This window comes from Leucoraja erinacea, chromosome 2 (genome assembly GCF_028641065.1).
Source record: "Leucoraja erinacea ecotype New England chromosome 2, Leri_hhj_1, whole genome shotgun sequence".
In the NCBI taxonomy this organism is placed as follows: Eukaryota; Metazoa; Chordata; class Chondrichthyes; order Rajiformes; family Rajidae; genus Leucoraja; species Leucoraja erinaceus.
Window position 1 is genome coordinate 32,046,368 of NC_073378.1, and position 14,471 is coordinate 32,060,838.

Genomic DNA, 14,471 nt, shown 5'->3' on the forward strand with positions numbered 1-14,471 from the left:
GATAGGTTGGATGAGTGGGCAAATGCATGGCAGATGCAGTATAATGTGGATAAATGTGAGATTATCCACTTTGGTGGCAAAAACAGGAAAGTAAACTATTATCTGAATGGTGGCCGATTATGAAAAGGGGAGATGCAACGAGACCTGGGTGTCATGGTACACCAGTCATTGAAAGTAGGAATGCAGATGCAGCAGGCAGTGAAGAAAGCAAATGGTATGTTAGCATTCATAGCAAAAGGATTTGAGTATAAGAGCAGGGAGGTTCTACTGCAGTTGTACAGGGTCTTGGTGAGACCACACCTGGAGTATTGCGTACAGTTTTGGTCTCCTAATCTGAGGAAAGACATTCTTGCCATAGAGGGAGTACAGTTAAGGTTCACCAGACTGATTCCTGGGATGGCAGGACTTTCATATGAAGAAAGACTGGATAGACTCGGCTTGTACACGCTGAAATTCAGAAGATTGAGGGGGGATCTTATAGAAACTTACAAAATTCTTAAGGGGTTGGACAGGTTAGATGCAGGAAGATTATTCCCGATGTTGGGGAAGTCCAGAACTGGGGGGCACAGTTTAAGGATAAGAGGGAAGTATTTTAGGACCGAGATGAGAAAATCATTTTTTACACAGAGAGTGGTGAATCTATGGAACTCTCTGCCACAGAAGATAGTTGAGGCCAGTTCATTGGCTATATTTAAGAGGGAGTTAGGTGTGGCTCTTGTGGCTAAAGGGATCAGGGGGTATGGAGAGAAGGCAGGGATGGGATACTGAGTTGGATGATCAGCCATGGTCATATCGAATGGCGGTGCAGGCTCGAAGGGCCGAATGGCCTACTCCTGCACCTATTTTCTATGTTTGCAAGGTGCCATCATCTTCAGGAAGCATGATTGTAAAATATAATAGACTTAATATCTTAATTTTTCTTAATTACTTTTTTCTACCTTCCCAAAGTATATTCTGCTATGAATTCATACAGACCTGTCCAAGAGAACTGGAGGGTTTGGCCTTTTCCTAGTCTTTGATTAGGAGTGAGAAAGGAAACTACTCGTTTCTTTGATTCAGCAGTGTTTTGGAGATTGAACGTTGCTTTTCTCTATATAAACACTATCGTGAGCTGAAGTTGTCTTTATGTGGAAGTTACTAGTATTTTCCTATTGACCTAATATTTCTAAATGTAATATTAAATATGCTCACAGACAATGACATACTAATTTTTGTTTTTGAACAGTTTGGAGCTGAATTCCGAAGATTCTCGTTGTGCCGGTACAAGCCTGGAAAGTTTGATGAATTCTACAACCTAATTCTTCATACGCATAACATCTCCAACATGGATGTATTAATTGGATATGCTGATGTTCATGGTGACCTGCTTCCAATCAACAACAATGACAACTTCTATAAAGCTATTTCCATGGCTAACCCATTGCTCAGAGTTTTTGTGCAACGGAGAGGTATGATTTTGAAATTAGTTTAAATTAAGGTAAATGTTAGTTAATAAATTCTAGGAGCAGAATTGGGCCATTCTGCCCATCAAGTCTACTCCACCATTCAATTGTGACTGATCTATCTTTCCCTCTCAACCCCATTCACCTACCTTCTCACCATAACCTCTGACACTTGTACGAATCAAGAATCAGTCATTATCCACCTTAACAATATGTATTGTCAGCCTCCACAGCCTTCTGTGGCAATGAATTCCACAGATTCACCACCCTCTGACTGAAGAAATTCTTCCTCGTCTCTTTTCTAAAGGTACATTATTTTAATCTTGAGGCTGTGGCCTCTGGGTCAGCCTCTCCACATTTACTCTATTCAGGCCTTTCACTATTCTGTAAAGTTGCATTGAGGTCCCCTCTCATTCTTCTAAACTCCAGGGAATGCAGGCCAGTGTCTTCAAACATGCATCATATGTTAACCCAGTCATTCCTGGGATCATTCTCGTAGACCTCCTCTGGACCCTCCAATGCCAGCACATCGTTGGATATGGGGCCCAAAACTGCCAATGCACTGCATGATGTGCTAAAGATTTGTCCTCTGTCTGTGCCCCACCTCCTCCAGCCTCATATCAGGATATTTCATCTCCATTTTATTTTTGTCTCTGCATTCCCATGCTCCTTTGATTTAGTTAGATGAGTCATCAAATGTATATAACTAAATATTACGATGCAGTTATGTGGAAAATATTTGTTAAATATTATCAGATTGTTGATCATAAGATATAGGAGCAGAATTAGGCCATTCAACCTGTCGTGTCTGCCTGTGCCATTCAATCATGGCTGATCTATATCCCCCCCCCCCCCCCCCCCCTCAACCTCATTCTACTGCCTTCTCCAAGTAACCTTTGACGCTCTCGCCAATCAAGAACCTATCAATCTCCACTTTAAAAATACCCAATGACTTGGCCGCCACAGCCTTCTGTGGCAATTAATTCCACAGATTCACCACTCTCTGGCTAAAGAAATTCCTCCACATCTGCATTCTGAACATCAGCTAATAATTATAAACATAATGAGTTGAATGCATAAATTGGTTTTCGGTTTTTAGGATGAGATACATTTTTAGACCGCTTGAATTAAATTAGCAAATACACTAAAATAACCATTTTTTTAAACATTTGACTTTTTTTTAGATTTCAATACGATTTAGGAGCATGAAGATGTAATTACTTGAGGCCTTGCAAGCAGCCATTTTATAGATACTGCAATCTCAAATATCTAGATAACTTATTTTAGGGTGCTGCTCATGTTGGTCTTACATATGTGCGTTAATTCATATGTGGGACCTGAGCATCACTGCAAGGTTAGCATTTATTGTCCGTGCCCAATTGGTCTTCAGAAAATATTAAGTCATCCTCCTTAAATGTCAAGCTTGAAAGGGTTCAGAAAAGATTTACGAGGATGTTGCCAGGACTAGAGGGTGTGAACTATAGGGAGAGGTTGAGTAGGCTGGGTCTCTATTCCATGGAGCGTAGGAGGGTGAGGGGAGATCTTTTATAGAGGTATACAAAATCATAAGAGGAATAGATTGGGTAGATGCACAGTCTTTTACCCAGAGTAGGAGAATCGGGGACCAGAGGACATAGGTTCAAGGTGAAGGGGAAATGATTTAATAGGAATCCAAGGGGTAACGTTTTCACACACAGGGTGGTGGGTGTATGGAACAAGCTGCCAGAAGAGGTAGTTGAGGCTGGGGCTATCTCATCATTTAAGAAACAGCTGGACAGGTACAGTGATAGGACAGGTTTGGGGGGGGCATATGGACCAAGCGCAGGCAAGTGGGACTAGGGTAGCTGGGACATTGTTGGTCAGTGTGGGCGAGTTGGGCCAAAAGGCCTGTTTCCACACTATTCATCTGTGACAGTTTTTCCACAGCATTGTTGGAAAGGGAGACCTAGGATTTAGATGAACAGCTGTCAGTGTTATAGAGTCATACAGCCGGGAAACAGGTCCTTCGGCCCAACTTATCCACACCAACCAACATGTCCCATCTAGTCCCACCTGCCTGCGTTTAGCCCATATCCCTCTAAACCTGACCTATCCATGTACCTGTCTAAATGTTTATTAAAAGGCGGAATACTATCAGCCTCGACCACGTCCTATGGCAGCTCTTTCCATACACCCGCCACCCTTTGTGTAAAAAAAAAAGGTGCCCCACAGGTTTCCATTAAATCTTTCTCCCCTTACGGTAATCCATAATATTTGGGACAAAGACCCATCATTTATTTATTTGCCTCTGAACCCTACAATTTGAGATTTGTAATTGGAAAAAATCACATGTGGTTAAAGTGCACATTGTCAGATTTGAATAAAGGCCATTTTTACACATTTTGGTTTCACCATGTAGAAATTACAGCAGTGTTTATACATAGTCCCCCCCCCCCCCCCCCCCCCCCCATTTCAGGGCACCATAATGTTTGAGACACAGCAATGTCATGTAAATAAAAGTAGTCATGTTTAGTATTTTTTACTAGTTTAGCATATCCCTTGCATGCAATGACTGCTTGAAGTCTGCGATTCATGGAAATCACCAGGGTGTTGCTGGGTGTCTTCTCTGGTGATGCTCTGCCAGGCCTGTATTGCAGCCATCTTTAGCTTATGCTTGTTTTCTGGGCTAGTCCCCTTCAGTTTTCTCTTCAGCATATAAAAGGCATGCTCAATTGGGTTCAGATCGGGTGATTGACTTGGCCACTCAAGAATTGACCATTTTTTAGCTTTGAAAAACTCCTTTGTTGCTTTCACAGTATGTTTGGGATCATTGTCTTGCTATAGAATGAACCGCCGGCCAATGGGTTTTGAGGCATTTGTTTGAACTTGAGCAGATAGGATGTGTCTATACACTTCAGAATTCATTATGCTACTACCATCAGCAGTTGTATCATCAATGAAGATAAGTGAGCCAGTACCTTCAGCAGCCATACATGCCCAGGCCATAACACCCCCACCACCATGTTTCACAGATGAGGTGGTATGCTTTGGATCTTGGGCAGTTCCTTCTCTCCTCCATACTTTGCTCTTGCCATCACTCTGGTATAAGTTAATCTTTGTTTCATCTGTCCACAAGACCTTTTTCCAGAACTGTGGTTGCTCTTTTAAGTACTTCTTGGCAAACTGTAACCTGGCCATCCTATTTTTGCAACTAACCAGTGGTTTGCATCTTGCAGTGTAGCCTCTGTATTTCTGTTCATGAAGTCTTCTGCGGACAGTGGTCATTGACAAATCCACACCTGACTCCTATAACCATATAACCATATAACAATTACAGCACGGAAACAGGCCATCTCGGCCCTACAAGTCCGTGCCGAACAACTTTTTTCCCTTAGTCCCACCTGCCTGCACTCATACCATAACCCTCCATTCCCTTCTCATCCATATGCCTATCCAATTTATTTTTAAATGATACCAACGAACCTGCTGCCACTTCCACTGGAAGCTCATTCCACACCGCTACCACTCTCTGAGTAAAGAAGTTCCCCCTCATGTTACCCCTGAACTTCTGTCCCTTAATTCTGAAGTCATGTCCTCTTGTTTGAATCTTCCCTATTCTCAAAGGGAAAAGCTTGTCCACATCAACTCTGTCTATCCCTCTCATCATTTTAAAGACCTCTATCAAGTCCTCTTGTCCTCTTGTCCCAACAAGCATGACAGGTTTCAAGTGATTTTATAAAATGCCCTCCAGCAGTAACAATTCAGCCAACTTTATTGTGCTCACTCCATTTGTACATTAGTATATTTATCATCTCCCTATGAATCTTGTGAAACATTTCGCCTCTTTGCATGAAATGAACAGACAGTTTAGCCATTGTAGAAAGTCTGGTGCCAAGATGACACTGAGTGAAACGGTGGAATACAGGAGGTCACCCAAAACTATTTTCAGTTCACCACAACTGTATTACATTTAAAAATAATCCCCTTATTATACTTTAGAAAATGTTCATTCTTCTGCACACAGCATGCATCAAAATTCCTTGCTGATGAGTGTTTCTGATCTGTCGAACAGGTGTTTGGGGATTTTGCTTTATTCTAGAGAGAATTCTTCTGTCATCAGCTGTGGAGGTCTTCCTTGGCCTGCCAGTCCCTTTGCGATTAGTAAGCTCACCAATGCTCTCTTTCTTCTTAATGATGTTCCAAACAGTTGGTTTTGGTAAGCCTAAGGTTTGGCTGGTGTTTTATTCTTGTTTCTCAGTCTCATAATGGCTTCTTTGATTTTCATTGGCACAACTTTGGTCCTCATGTTGATAAGTAAAAGTTTCCAAAGGTGATGGAAAGACTAGGTGCTGAGAGCTCTCTAATAACGGCATTAAGGAGGCAATTAAACACACCTGAGCAATGACAAACACCTGTGAAGCCATGTGTCCCAAACATTATGGTGCCCTGAAATGTGGGGGACTGTGTATAAACATATTTTCTGCATGGTGAAACCAAAATGCACAAAAATACCCTTTAATAAAATTTGACAATGTGCACTTTAACCACATGTATTTTTTTTTCTATTACAAATCTCAAATTGTGGAGTATGGAGGCAAATAAATAAATGATGGGTCTTTGTCTAGCAATGTTACAAAATTTTGAGATTTAAAAAATCAAGTCTGTAATTTATCCCATCAGATAAAGCATAAAAAGAAGTTTAATTTGACACCTAATTCACTTTCATATCTCAAGTATTTAAAAAGTTATGGCCATTTTCATACTCGGAAATTAGCATCTTGTTCCCTATTGATTTTCTATGGACATAACAAAAAAGCTGTGATCGTGTGCTGTCAAAAGGCCATAACCTTCTTAAAAATTAAGAGAACTGAATGAAATTTTCAGTTATCGTAGATTGAACCATTCTGAAACAAACATAAAATAATCTAACTTGGATGACCTGAAATTAAAGCATATAATTAGTTAGTTACCCAAGTGTAGCTAATTTCAAACTTCAATTACTAGATCTAAACATCTATCCATTTCTTAATAAATGATTAACGTTTTTAAATAGCCCAAGTGTCCAAATAATATTCATAAATAATTCACAATAAAACATGATTTTTAAATCTCATTTACATTAATTTATAGGCCAAATGGAAGGAATTTAGTGTTCAATTGCAGTAAATTAAAGTCCATTTTAAATCAGCTTTCTAGTGGGTTCCCGTGAACGCGCTGGTTTAGAACTTTCACATTGCGGTAGATTTGTGCCCTCAAATGCCCAGAAAAATACTGCGGGATATAAAGAGCCCAAAATGAACTACTCGCTATAGAAAACTTTATATACAGGGTTCTTAAGAAGCCCCTTTTAATGTAAAAATAAGGTACATACCTTTAATTGTTTGCTTTATAAAACCCTGGGGCTGCGAGAGGTCGCGGGTTTAGAGAGTGATTTTTAAACTACTATAACTATTATACAAGGCCATAAAAACTAATAATACCTTTTGTGACGGGGTCTTTCAGCGATTTTTTGTTAATGATTTACTAGGCTGAACATTTTCGATTGCAACAGCCTAGTAAAAATCGCGTTTTAAACCCGCCCCCTCTAAACAGCGCCAAAATCGCGCACAAGGGCTGGGGCAGATTCTCAACGACGATTCAGGTAGGTTTTGCAACATACCTACTTTGTCCCAAACATTATGGAGGGCACTTTATGCCTCCTGGTTCTCTATTCCCCTACTCTGGGCAAGAGGTTGTGTGTTCATCTGATCTATTCCTCTGTACACCTCTCTAGGATCGCTCCTCATCCTCTTGCGCTCCAAGGAGTCCTAGTCTGCACAACCTCTCTATAGCTCAGATCCTCGAGTCCTGGCAACATCCTCGTAAATCTTCTCTGCACCCTTTCCAGCTTGGCAGCTTTCCTATAACAAGGTGACCAAAACTGAACACGATGCTCTAAATGTAGCCTCACCTATATTTTGTACAACTGGAACACGACCTCCCAACTTCAATACTCAATACCCTGACTGATGAAGGGCAATTTGCTGAAAGTCTTATTGACCACCCTATCTACCTGTGATGCCACCTTCTTGATGAAACGGCTCAAATGTTAGGCCCAGAAAGCTGAGTGACCTTTGCAATGGTATTTTGCAGATGCCACAATTAGCCTCCAACTCCACCCACTTTTTAAAAAAAAATCCACGTAGACTGTACTGATGTCTACGTGACAATAAACTAAATTAAACTGGAGTCTGTTTGCTTTGACATCCATTGACTTTACTTTTCCCAATGTCGCCATACTCAATCAAATGCCGCCTTGATATCAAAGCAATTCGCTCTCATCTCACCTCTAGGATTTAACTCTTTGATCGGAACTTGTTTGGTTTAGAGAGCATCGGGCCCAATGAAATCCAACCCAGAGAGTAGGTTATTGGTGAATACATAGAAACAAGGAACTAGAGATGCTGGACACAGAGTGCTGGAGTAACTCAGCGGCTCAGGCAGTTCTCTGGGGAACATAGATCTAACCAGCAACCAGAGTCTGAAGAAGGGTCTCGACCGGAAACATTAACCTATTCCTTTTCTCCAGAGATGCTGCCTGACCCGCTGAGTTATTCCAGATTTTTCTGTCTATAACTAGCAGCCAAGCTCTAATATTTTACCAGAATTAAGTCACTGAAGATGATTGTGGCTTGAATAGATTGAACTGAATGGTATTCGAAGCACCAAAAAGAAAAAAAAAGAGTCCGAATCTTTTGTGACCAAAGCTACCTGTTTAATATAAACAGACACAAACATGATAAACATCCGAAGCACAATCTCTCAAATTCACCCGTTGACATTGTTCGCCGCTCCTGTAAATAGTTTCTATATTTAGAAGTAGACAGTTTTGCACGATCAGGACATTTCATTGCAGCGAATGGTATGTTAGCTTTCATTGCAAAAGGATTTGAGTATAGGAGCAGGGAGGTTCTACTGCAGTTGCACAGGGTCTTGGTGAGACCACACCTGGAGTATTGCGTACAGTTTTGGTCTCCAAATCTGAGGAAGGACATTATTGCCATAGAGGGAGTGCAGAGACGGTTCACCAGACTGATTCCTGGGATGTCAGGACTGTCTTATGAAGAAAGACTGGATAGACTTGGTTTATACTCTCTAGAATTTAGAAGATTGAGAGGGGATCTTATAGAAACTTACAAAATTCTTAAGGGGTTGGACAGGCTAGATGCAGGAAGATTGTTCCCGATGTTGGGGAAGTCCAGGACAAGGGGTCACAGCTTAAGGAAAAGGGGGAAATCCTTTAAAACCGAGATGAGAAGAACTTTTTTCACACAGAGAGGGGTGAATCTCTGGAACTCTCTGCCACAGAGGGTAGTTGAGGCCAGTTCATTGGCTATATTTAAGAGGGAGTTAGATGTGGCCCTTGTGGCCAAGGGGATCAGAGGGTATGGAGAGAAGGCAGTACGGGATACTGAGTTGGATGATCAGCCATGATCATATTGAATGGCGGTGCAGGCTCGAAGGGCCGAATGGCCTACTCCTGCACCTAATTTCTATGTTTCATGCAATACAGTCCAGAGGAGATTTACAAGAATTATCCCAGGGATGAGCGGGTTAACATATGATGAGCCTTTGAAGGCACTGGGCCTGTACTTGCTGGATAGAGGGATGAGGGGAGACCTCATTGAAACGTACAGAATAGTGAAAGGCTTTGATAGAATGGGTGTGGAGAGGTGTTTCCACTAGTGGGAGAGAGTAGGTCATAACCTCAGAATTAAAGGATGTTCTTTTAGGAAGGAGATGAGGAATTCAGAGGGTGATGAATCTGTGGAATTCATTGCCACAGAAGGCTGTGGAGGCCAAGTCAGTGGGTATTTTTAAGGTGAAGATTAATAGATTCTTGATTAGTACAGAGGTCAGAGGTTATGGGGTGAAGACAGGAGAATGAGGTTGAGAGGGAAATATCGGTCAGCCATGATTGAAGGGCAGATGGGCCGAATGGCCTAATTCTGCTCCTGGAACGTATGAATGCTTTAACCCGAAATATTTTGACCTGGAAAGTTGACAGTACCTTCAATACCCACATCCCACAGATAACCATATAACCATATAACAATTACAGTACGGAAACGGGCCATCTCGGCCCTACAAGTCCGTGCCGAACAATTTTTTTTCCCCTTAGTCCCACCTGCCTGCACTCATACCATAACCCTCCATTCCCTTCTCATCCATATGCCTATCCAATTTATTTTTAAATGATACCAATGAACCTGCCTCCACCACTTCCACTGGAAGCTCATTCCACACCGCTACCACTCTCTGAGTAAAGAAGTTCCCCCTCATATTACCCCTAAACTTCTGTCCCTTAATTCTGAAGTCATGTCCTCTTGTTTGAATCTACCCTATTCTCAAAGGGAAAAGCTTGTCCACATCAACTCTGTCTATCCCTCTCATCATATTAAAGACCTCTATTAGGTCCCCCCTTAACCTTCTGCGCTCCAGAGAATAAAGACCTAACTTATTCAACCTATCTCTGTAACTTAGTTGTTGAAACCCAGGCAACATTCTAGTAAATCTCCTCTGTACTCTCTCTATTTTGTTGACATCCTTCCTATAATTGGGCGACCAAAATTGTACACCATACTCCAGATTTGGACTCACCAATGCCTTGTACAATTTTAACATTACATCCCAGCTTCTATACTCAATGCTCTGATTTATAAAGGCTAGCATACCAAAAGCTTTATTTACCACCCTATCTATATGAGATTCCACCTTCAAGGAACTATGCACGGTTATACCCAGATCCCTCTGTTCAACTGTATGCTTCAATTCCCTACCATTTACCATGTACGTCCTATTTTGATTTGTCCTGCCAAGGTGTAGCACCTCACATTTATCAGCATTAAACTCCATCTGCCATCTTTCAGCCCATTTTTCCAAATGGCCTAAATCACTCTGTAGACTTTGGAAATCCTCTTCATTATCCACAACACCCCCTATCTTGGTATCATCTGCATACTTACTAATCCAATTTACCACACCTTCATCCAGATCATTGATGTACATGACAAACAACAAAGGACCCAACACAGATCCCTGAGGCACCCCACTAGTCACCTGCCTCCAACGCGATAAACAGCCATCCACCATTACCCTCTGGCTTCTCCCATTCAGCCACTGTTGAATCCATCTTGCTATTCCTGCATTTATACCCTTCAGATTATACGCTTCTTAAGATCTTATGAACCTTCTTAACCAACCTTCCATGAGGAACCTTGTCAAAGGCCTTACTAAAGTCCATATAGACAACATCCACTGCTTTACCCTTGTCAATTTCCCTAGTAACCTCTTCAAAAAATTCAAGAAGATTAGTCAAACATGACCTTCCAGGCACAAATCCATGTTGACTGTTCCTAATCAGACCCTGTTTATCTAGATGCTTATATATATTATCTCTAAGTATCTTTTCCATTAATTTGCCCACCACTGAAGTCAAACTAACAGGTCTATAATTGCTAGGTTTACTCTTAGAACCCTTTTTAAACAATGGAACAACATGCGCAGTACGCCAATCCTCGGGGACTATTCCCGTTTCTAATGACATTTGAAATATTTCTGTCATAGCCTCGGCTATTTCTACACTAACTTCCCTCAATGTCCTAGGGAATATCCTGTCAGGACCTGGAGACTTATCCACTTTTATATTTTTCAAAAGTGTCAGTACTTCTTTTACTTTGAACCTCATAGTATCCATAGCTACTCTACTAGTTTCCCTTACCTCACATAATGATTACCTCACAGATGCTGCTTGCCCGCTGAGTTCCACCAGCAGATAGAAGCTGGAGCAACTAACTATCCTCTGTAGCCTCTTGTTCCATGACACTGACTGTAGTCTTGCTTCAGTTTGTTATTTGCAAACATGAATCTCCAAAGAATTACATTTTTTAAATAATATTTTTGTAGCGTTAATCACTTAGACTAATTGAAGCTTCCTCCAATTTTAACAAGTGCACTGACCATTTCTTTAAAGGTTCACCCTGATCTCCGGTCGTCTCTCAAGGGATTTACTTCCACTCCAGTTTAATGGGTTCTGAAATGGCTAATAAGGCCAGGGTGGGCACTTCAGACTACCCGTCAAATGGGGCAGGCAGTCGCTGAAGAGGCAGGCGGTTTTGGAGGTGTGGCATCTCCTCTGCTAACACAGGGCTTCTGTTTAATTGTGCACCACTATCTTTTCTCGCCACCACCTCTTCTCTTCCATTCACCCCCACCCCCCTGCTTTCAGTCTGAAGAAAGGTCAAACCCCATCCTTTATACCCAGAGATGCTGCCAGAACCACTGAGTTACTCCAGCATTTTGTGTTTATCTTCACTATTTTTAAATTGCATTATGTAATCCGATTGAATAATTTTGACTAAAAGGCCTAAAATTAGTTTTACTAATGCTTTTTAGCATTTTAGCTATAATGCATTCCTTGTCTAATGTTTATCATTGTGAATTCTAATTGGTTTAATTCTATATGATCACTTTGAAATGTCTACACGGCAACCAGTTTGACTTGAAATAGGTTTAAAATATCTCAAATAGCAGGTTTGTTCTCTGGAAATGCTTTGCTATTTGGAATCTCTAAACAACAGTTGCAGGACGAGGGTGTGAGCTGTAGGGAGAGGTTGAGTAGGCTAGGACTCTATTCCTTGGAGCGCAGGAGGATGAGGGGGTGATCTTACAGAGGTGTATAAAATCATGAGAGGAATAGATCGGGTAGATGCACGGAGTCTCTTGAACAGAGTGGGTCTGGAGGACCAAAGGACATAGGTTTATGGTGAAGGGGAAAATATTTAATGGGAATTTGAGGGGTAACTTTTTCACACAGAGGGTGGTGGATGTATGGAACAAGCTGCCAGAGGAGGTAGTTGAGGCTGGGTCTATCCCAACATTTAAGAAACACTTAGACAGGTACATGGATAGGACAGGTTTAGAGGGATATGGACGAAACGCGGGCAGGTGGGACTAGTGTAGCTGGGACATGTTGGCCGGTGTGGGCAAGTAGGTCCAAAGGGCCTGTTTGCACGATGTGTGACTCTATCGCTCTATATTTTGTTTTAATTTAGTCCTAGATGATGCACAATATTATGAATGAACCTTTTCATAAATTTGCTTTTGACTTTTTCAGAAGAGGTAGACTACGATCTTTTTGGCACTGATTCATTGACAAGAAAGAAGAAACCTCTGGGAGGTCTCCGAAACGACACCCTCCGGAAGCGTGTTCACCTCAGTATTAGCGTTCCTCAAGACTTCAGACCGGTTTCTTCCATTATTGACGTGGACATTCTGCCTGAAACTCACCGGAGAGTGCGGTTGTACAAGCACGGATGCGAGAAGCCCCTGGGATTCTACATTCGAGACGGCACTAGCGTGAGAGTGACCGCGCACGGCCTTGAAAAGGTTCCCGGCATCTTCATCTCGAGGCTGGTGCCGGGAGGTTTAGCCGAAAGCACGGGGCTCCTGGCTGTTAACGACGAAGTGCTGGAGGTGAATGGGATCGAGGTGATGGGGAAAACTCTCGATCAGGTTACAGACATGATGATCGCCAACAGTCACAACCTCATCGTCACGGTGAAGCCAGTCAACCAGAGGAACAATGTCATCCGCAGCAGCCGCATGTCTGGTAGCTCTGGCCACTCCAACGACAGCACGTCCAGTCACCACAGCCTGTCGTCTGCCCACGCCATGCACAACTACAACCCCGAGGACGAAAGCGACGAGGAAGCTGACATTATCATCGAGGGGACCAACGACACGCACAGCATTCCCTTCAAGTCGCTGCCTTCCTCCTTTGCCACTTCCCAGACGAGCGTTGGTAATCTCAGTCAGAGACTGCAGAAGGAGCTGGCGTTCAATGACTCCATTCGAGAAAACAGAGCGAGCATACTTAACACGTTGACTGCAATCAAAGCTGAGGCGAGGCACAGTCTCGCTCTCACCAGAGGCGGCATCGAGGAAGATGGAACCGTGATAACACTCTGAAAGTTCCCATCCTGCTCGGTGTCAGCAGCCAATAATGGACTTTGTTGCCTTTCGCTGTCGTTTGAATTTCTGGAATTTTTGGGGAACATTTCCTATTTTTTTACTAAAATTAGTAATCTCCGGTTTTTCTATGAATTGCCTTTAACATTTAAAGGCAACTACTACTACTCAAATCTTGTGGGTAAATAGGTCACAAAGCCATAAATTATTTTAAATCATTGAAGTTTATAAGTCGGCATATCGAAAAGCACAATACCAAATTAGTTTAAACTTTAAAAATAAAATCATGGAGCTAGCCTGTGGTCAGAAATGATTGTTTTGCATAATACCACTCGTTAGATATGAGCAGACGTTTGTAGCAATAATGGAACATTAAATTCTTCAAACATAGTTATTATTACAGCTATTGTTCCACACACTAATACAATCTGGAAGTTCATAGGTTCTAGGAGCAGTATTGGACCATTCGGCCCTTCAAGTCGACTCCGCCATTCAACCATGGCTGATCTATCTTTCCCTCTCAACCCCATTCCCCTGCCATCTCCCCATAATCCCGGAGACCCATACTAATCAAAAATATCCAATGATTTTGCCTCCACAGCCGTCTATGGCAATGAATTCCACAGATTCGCCACCCTCTGGCTGAAGAAGTGGCTAAATTACAATAATCTGTGGCAATAGCAGAGAATGACATTTGGCAATGTCACGCTGCAGCTAAATATGTTTCAGCATAAAATTGAATTGATTGAAAGATACAGCACGGAAACAGTCCCTTCGGCCCACCAAGTCCACACTGACCACCCGCCGATGACTAATAAAATGCCCAACTCAACGGTCATGGTTTGTTTTCTAAATTTTAATGTTGAGTATGTTTGGAGATGAATAGCTACAAATGTAAACAAAAAAAGAAAAGTGCACAGTGGTGCAGCGATAGAGTTGCTGCCTTACAGCGCCAGAGCTTTCCAGCACGACAACATCTTTCCCACAGCATGTTGCCCTGAGGTGAACACAATACTCTAAATGTGGCCTCGCCAACGTCTT

The 14,471-nt window shown here is 42.1% G+C and overlaps 1 protein-coding gene across 1 annotated transcript in view; it reads left to right on the plus strand.

Annotated features, from left to right (window-relative positions):
- pard6gb (par-6 family cell polarity regulator gamma b) overlaps positions 1-14,251 on the plus strand; it is a 29,314-nt gene extending 15,063 nt beyond the window's left edge. The window contains exons 2-3 of the mRNA XM_055654371.1: positions 1,226-1,448; positions 12,577-14,251. Of these exons, the coding sequence (XP_055510346.1) occupies positions 1,226-1,448; positions 12,577-13,430 (1,077 nt within the window). The 3' untranslated portion in view covers positions 13,431-14,251. The remainder of the gene's footprint in view (positions 1-1,225; positions 1,449-12,576) is intronic.
- Positions 14,252-14,471: the final 220 nt, after the last annotated feature.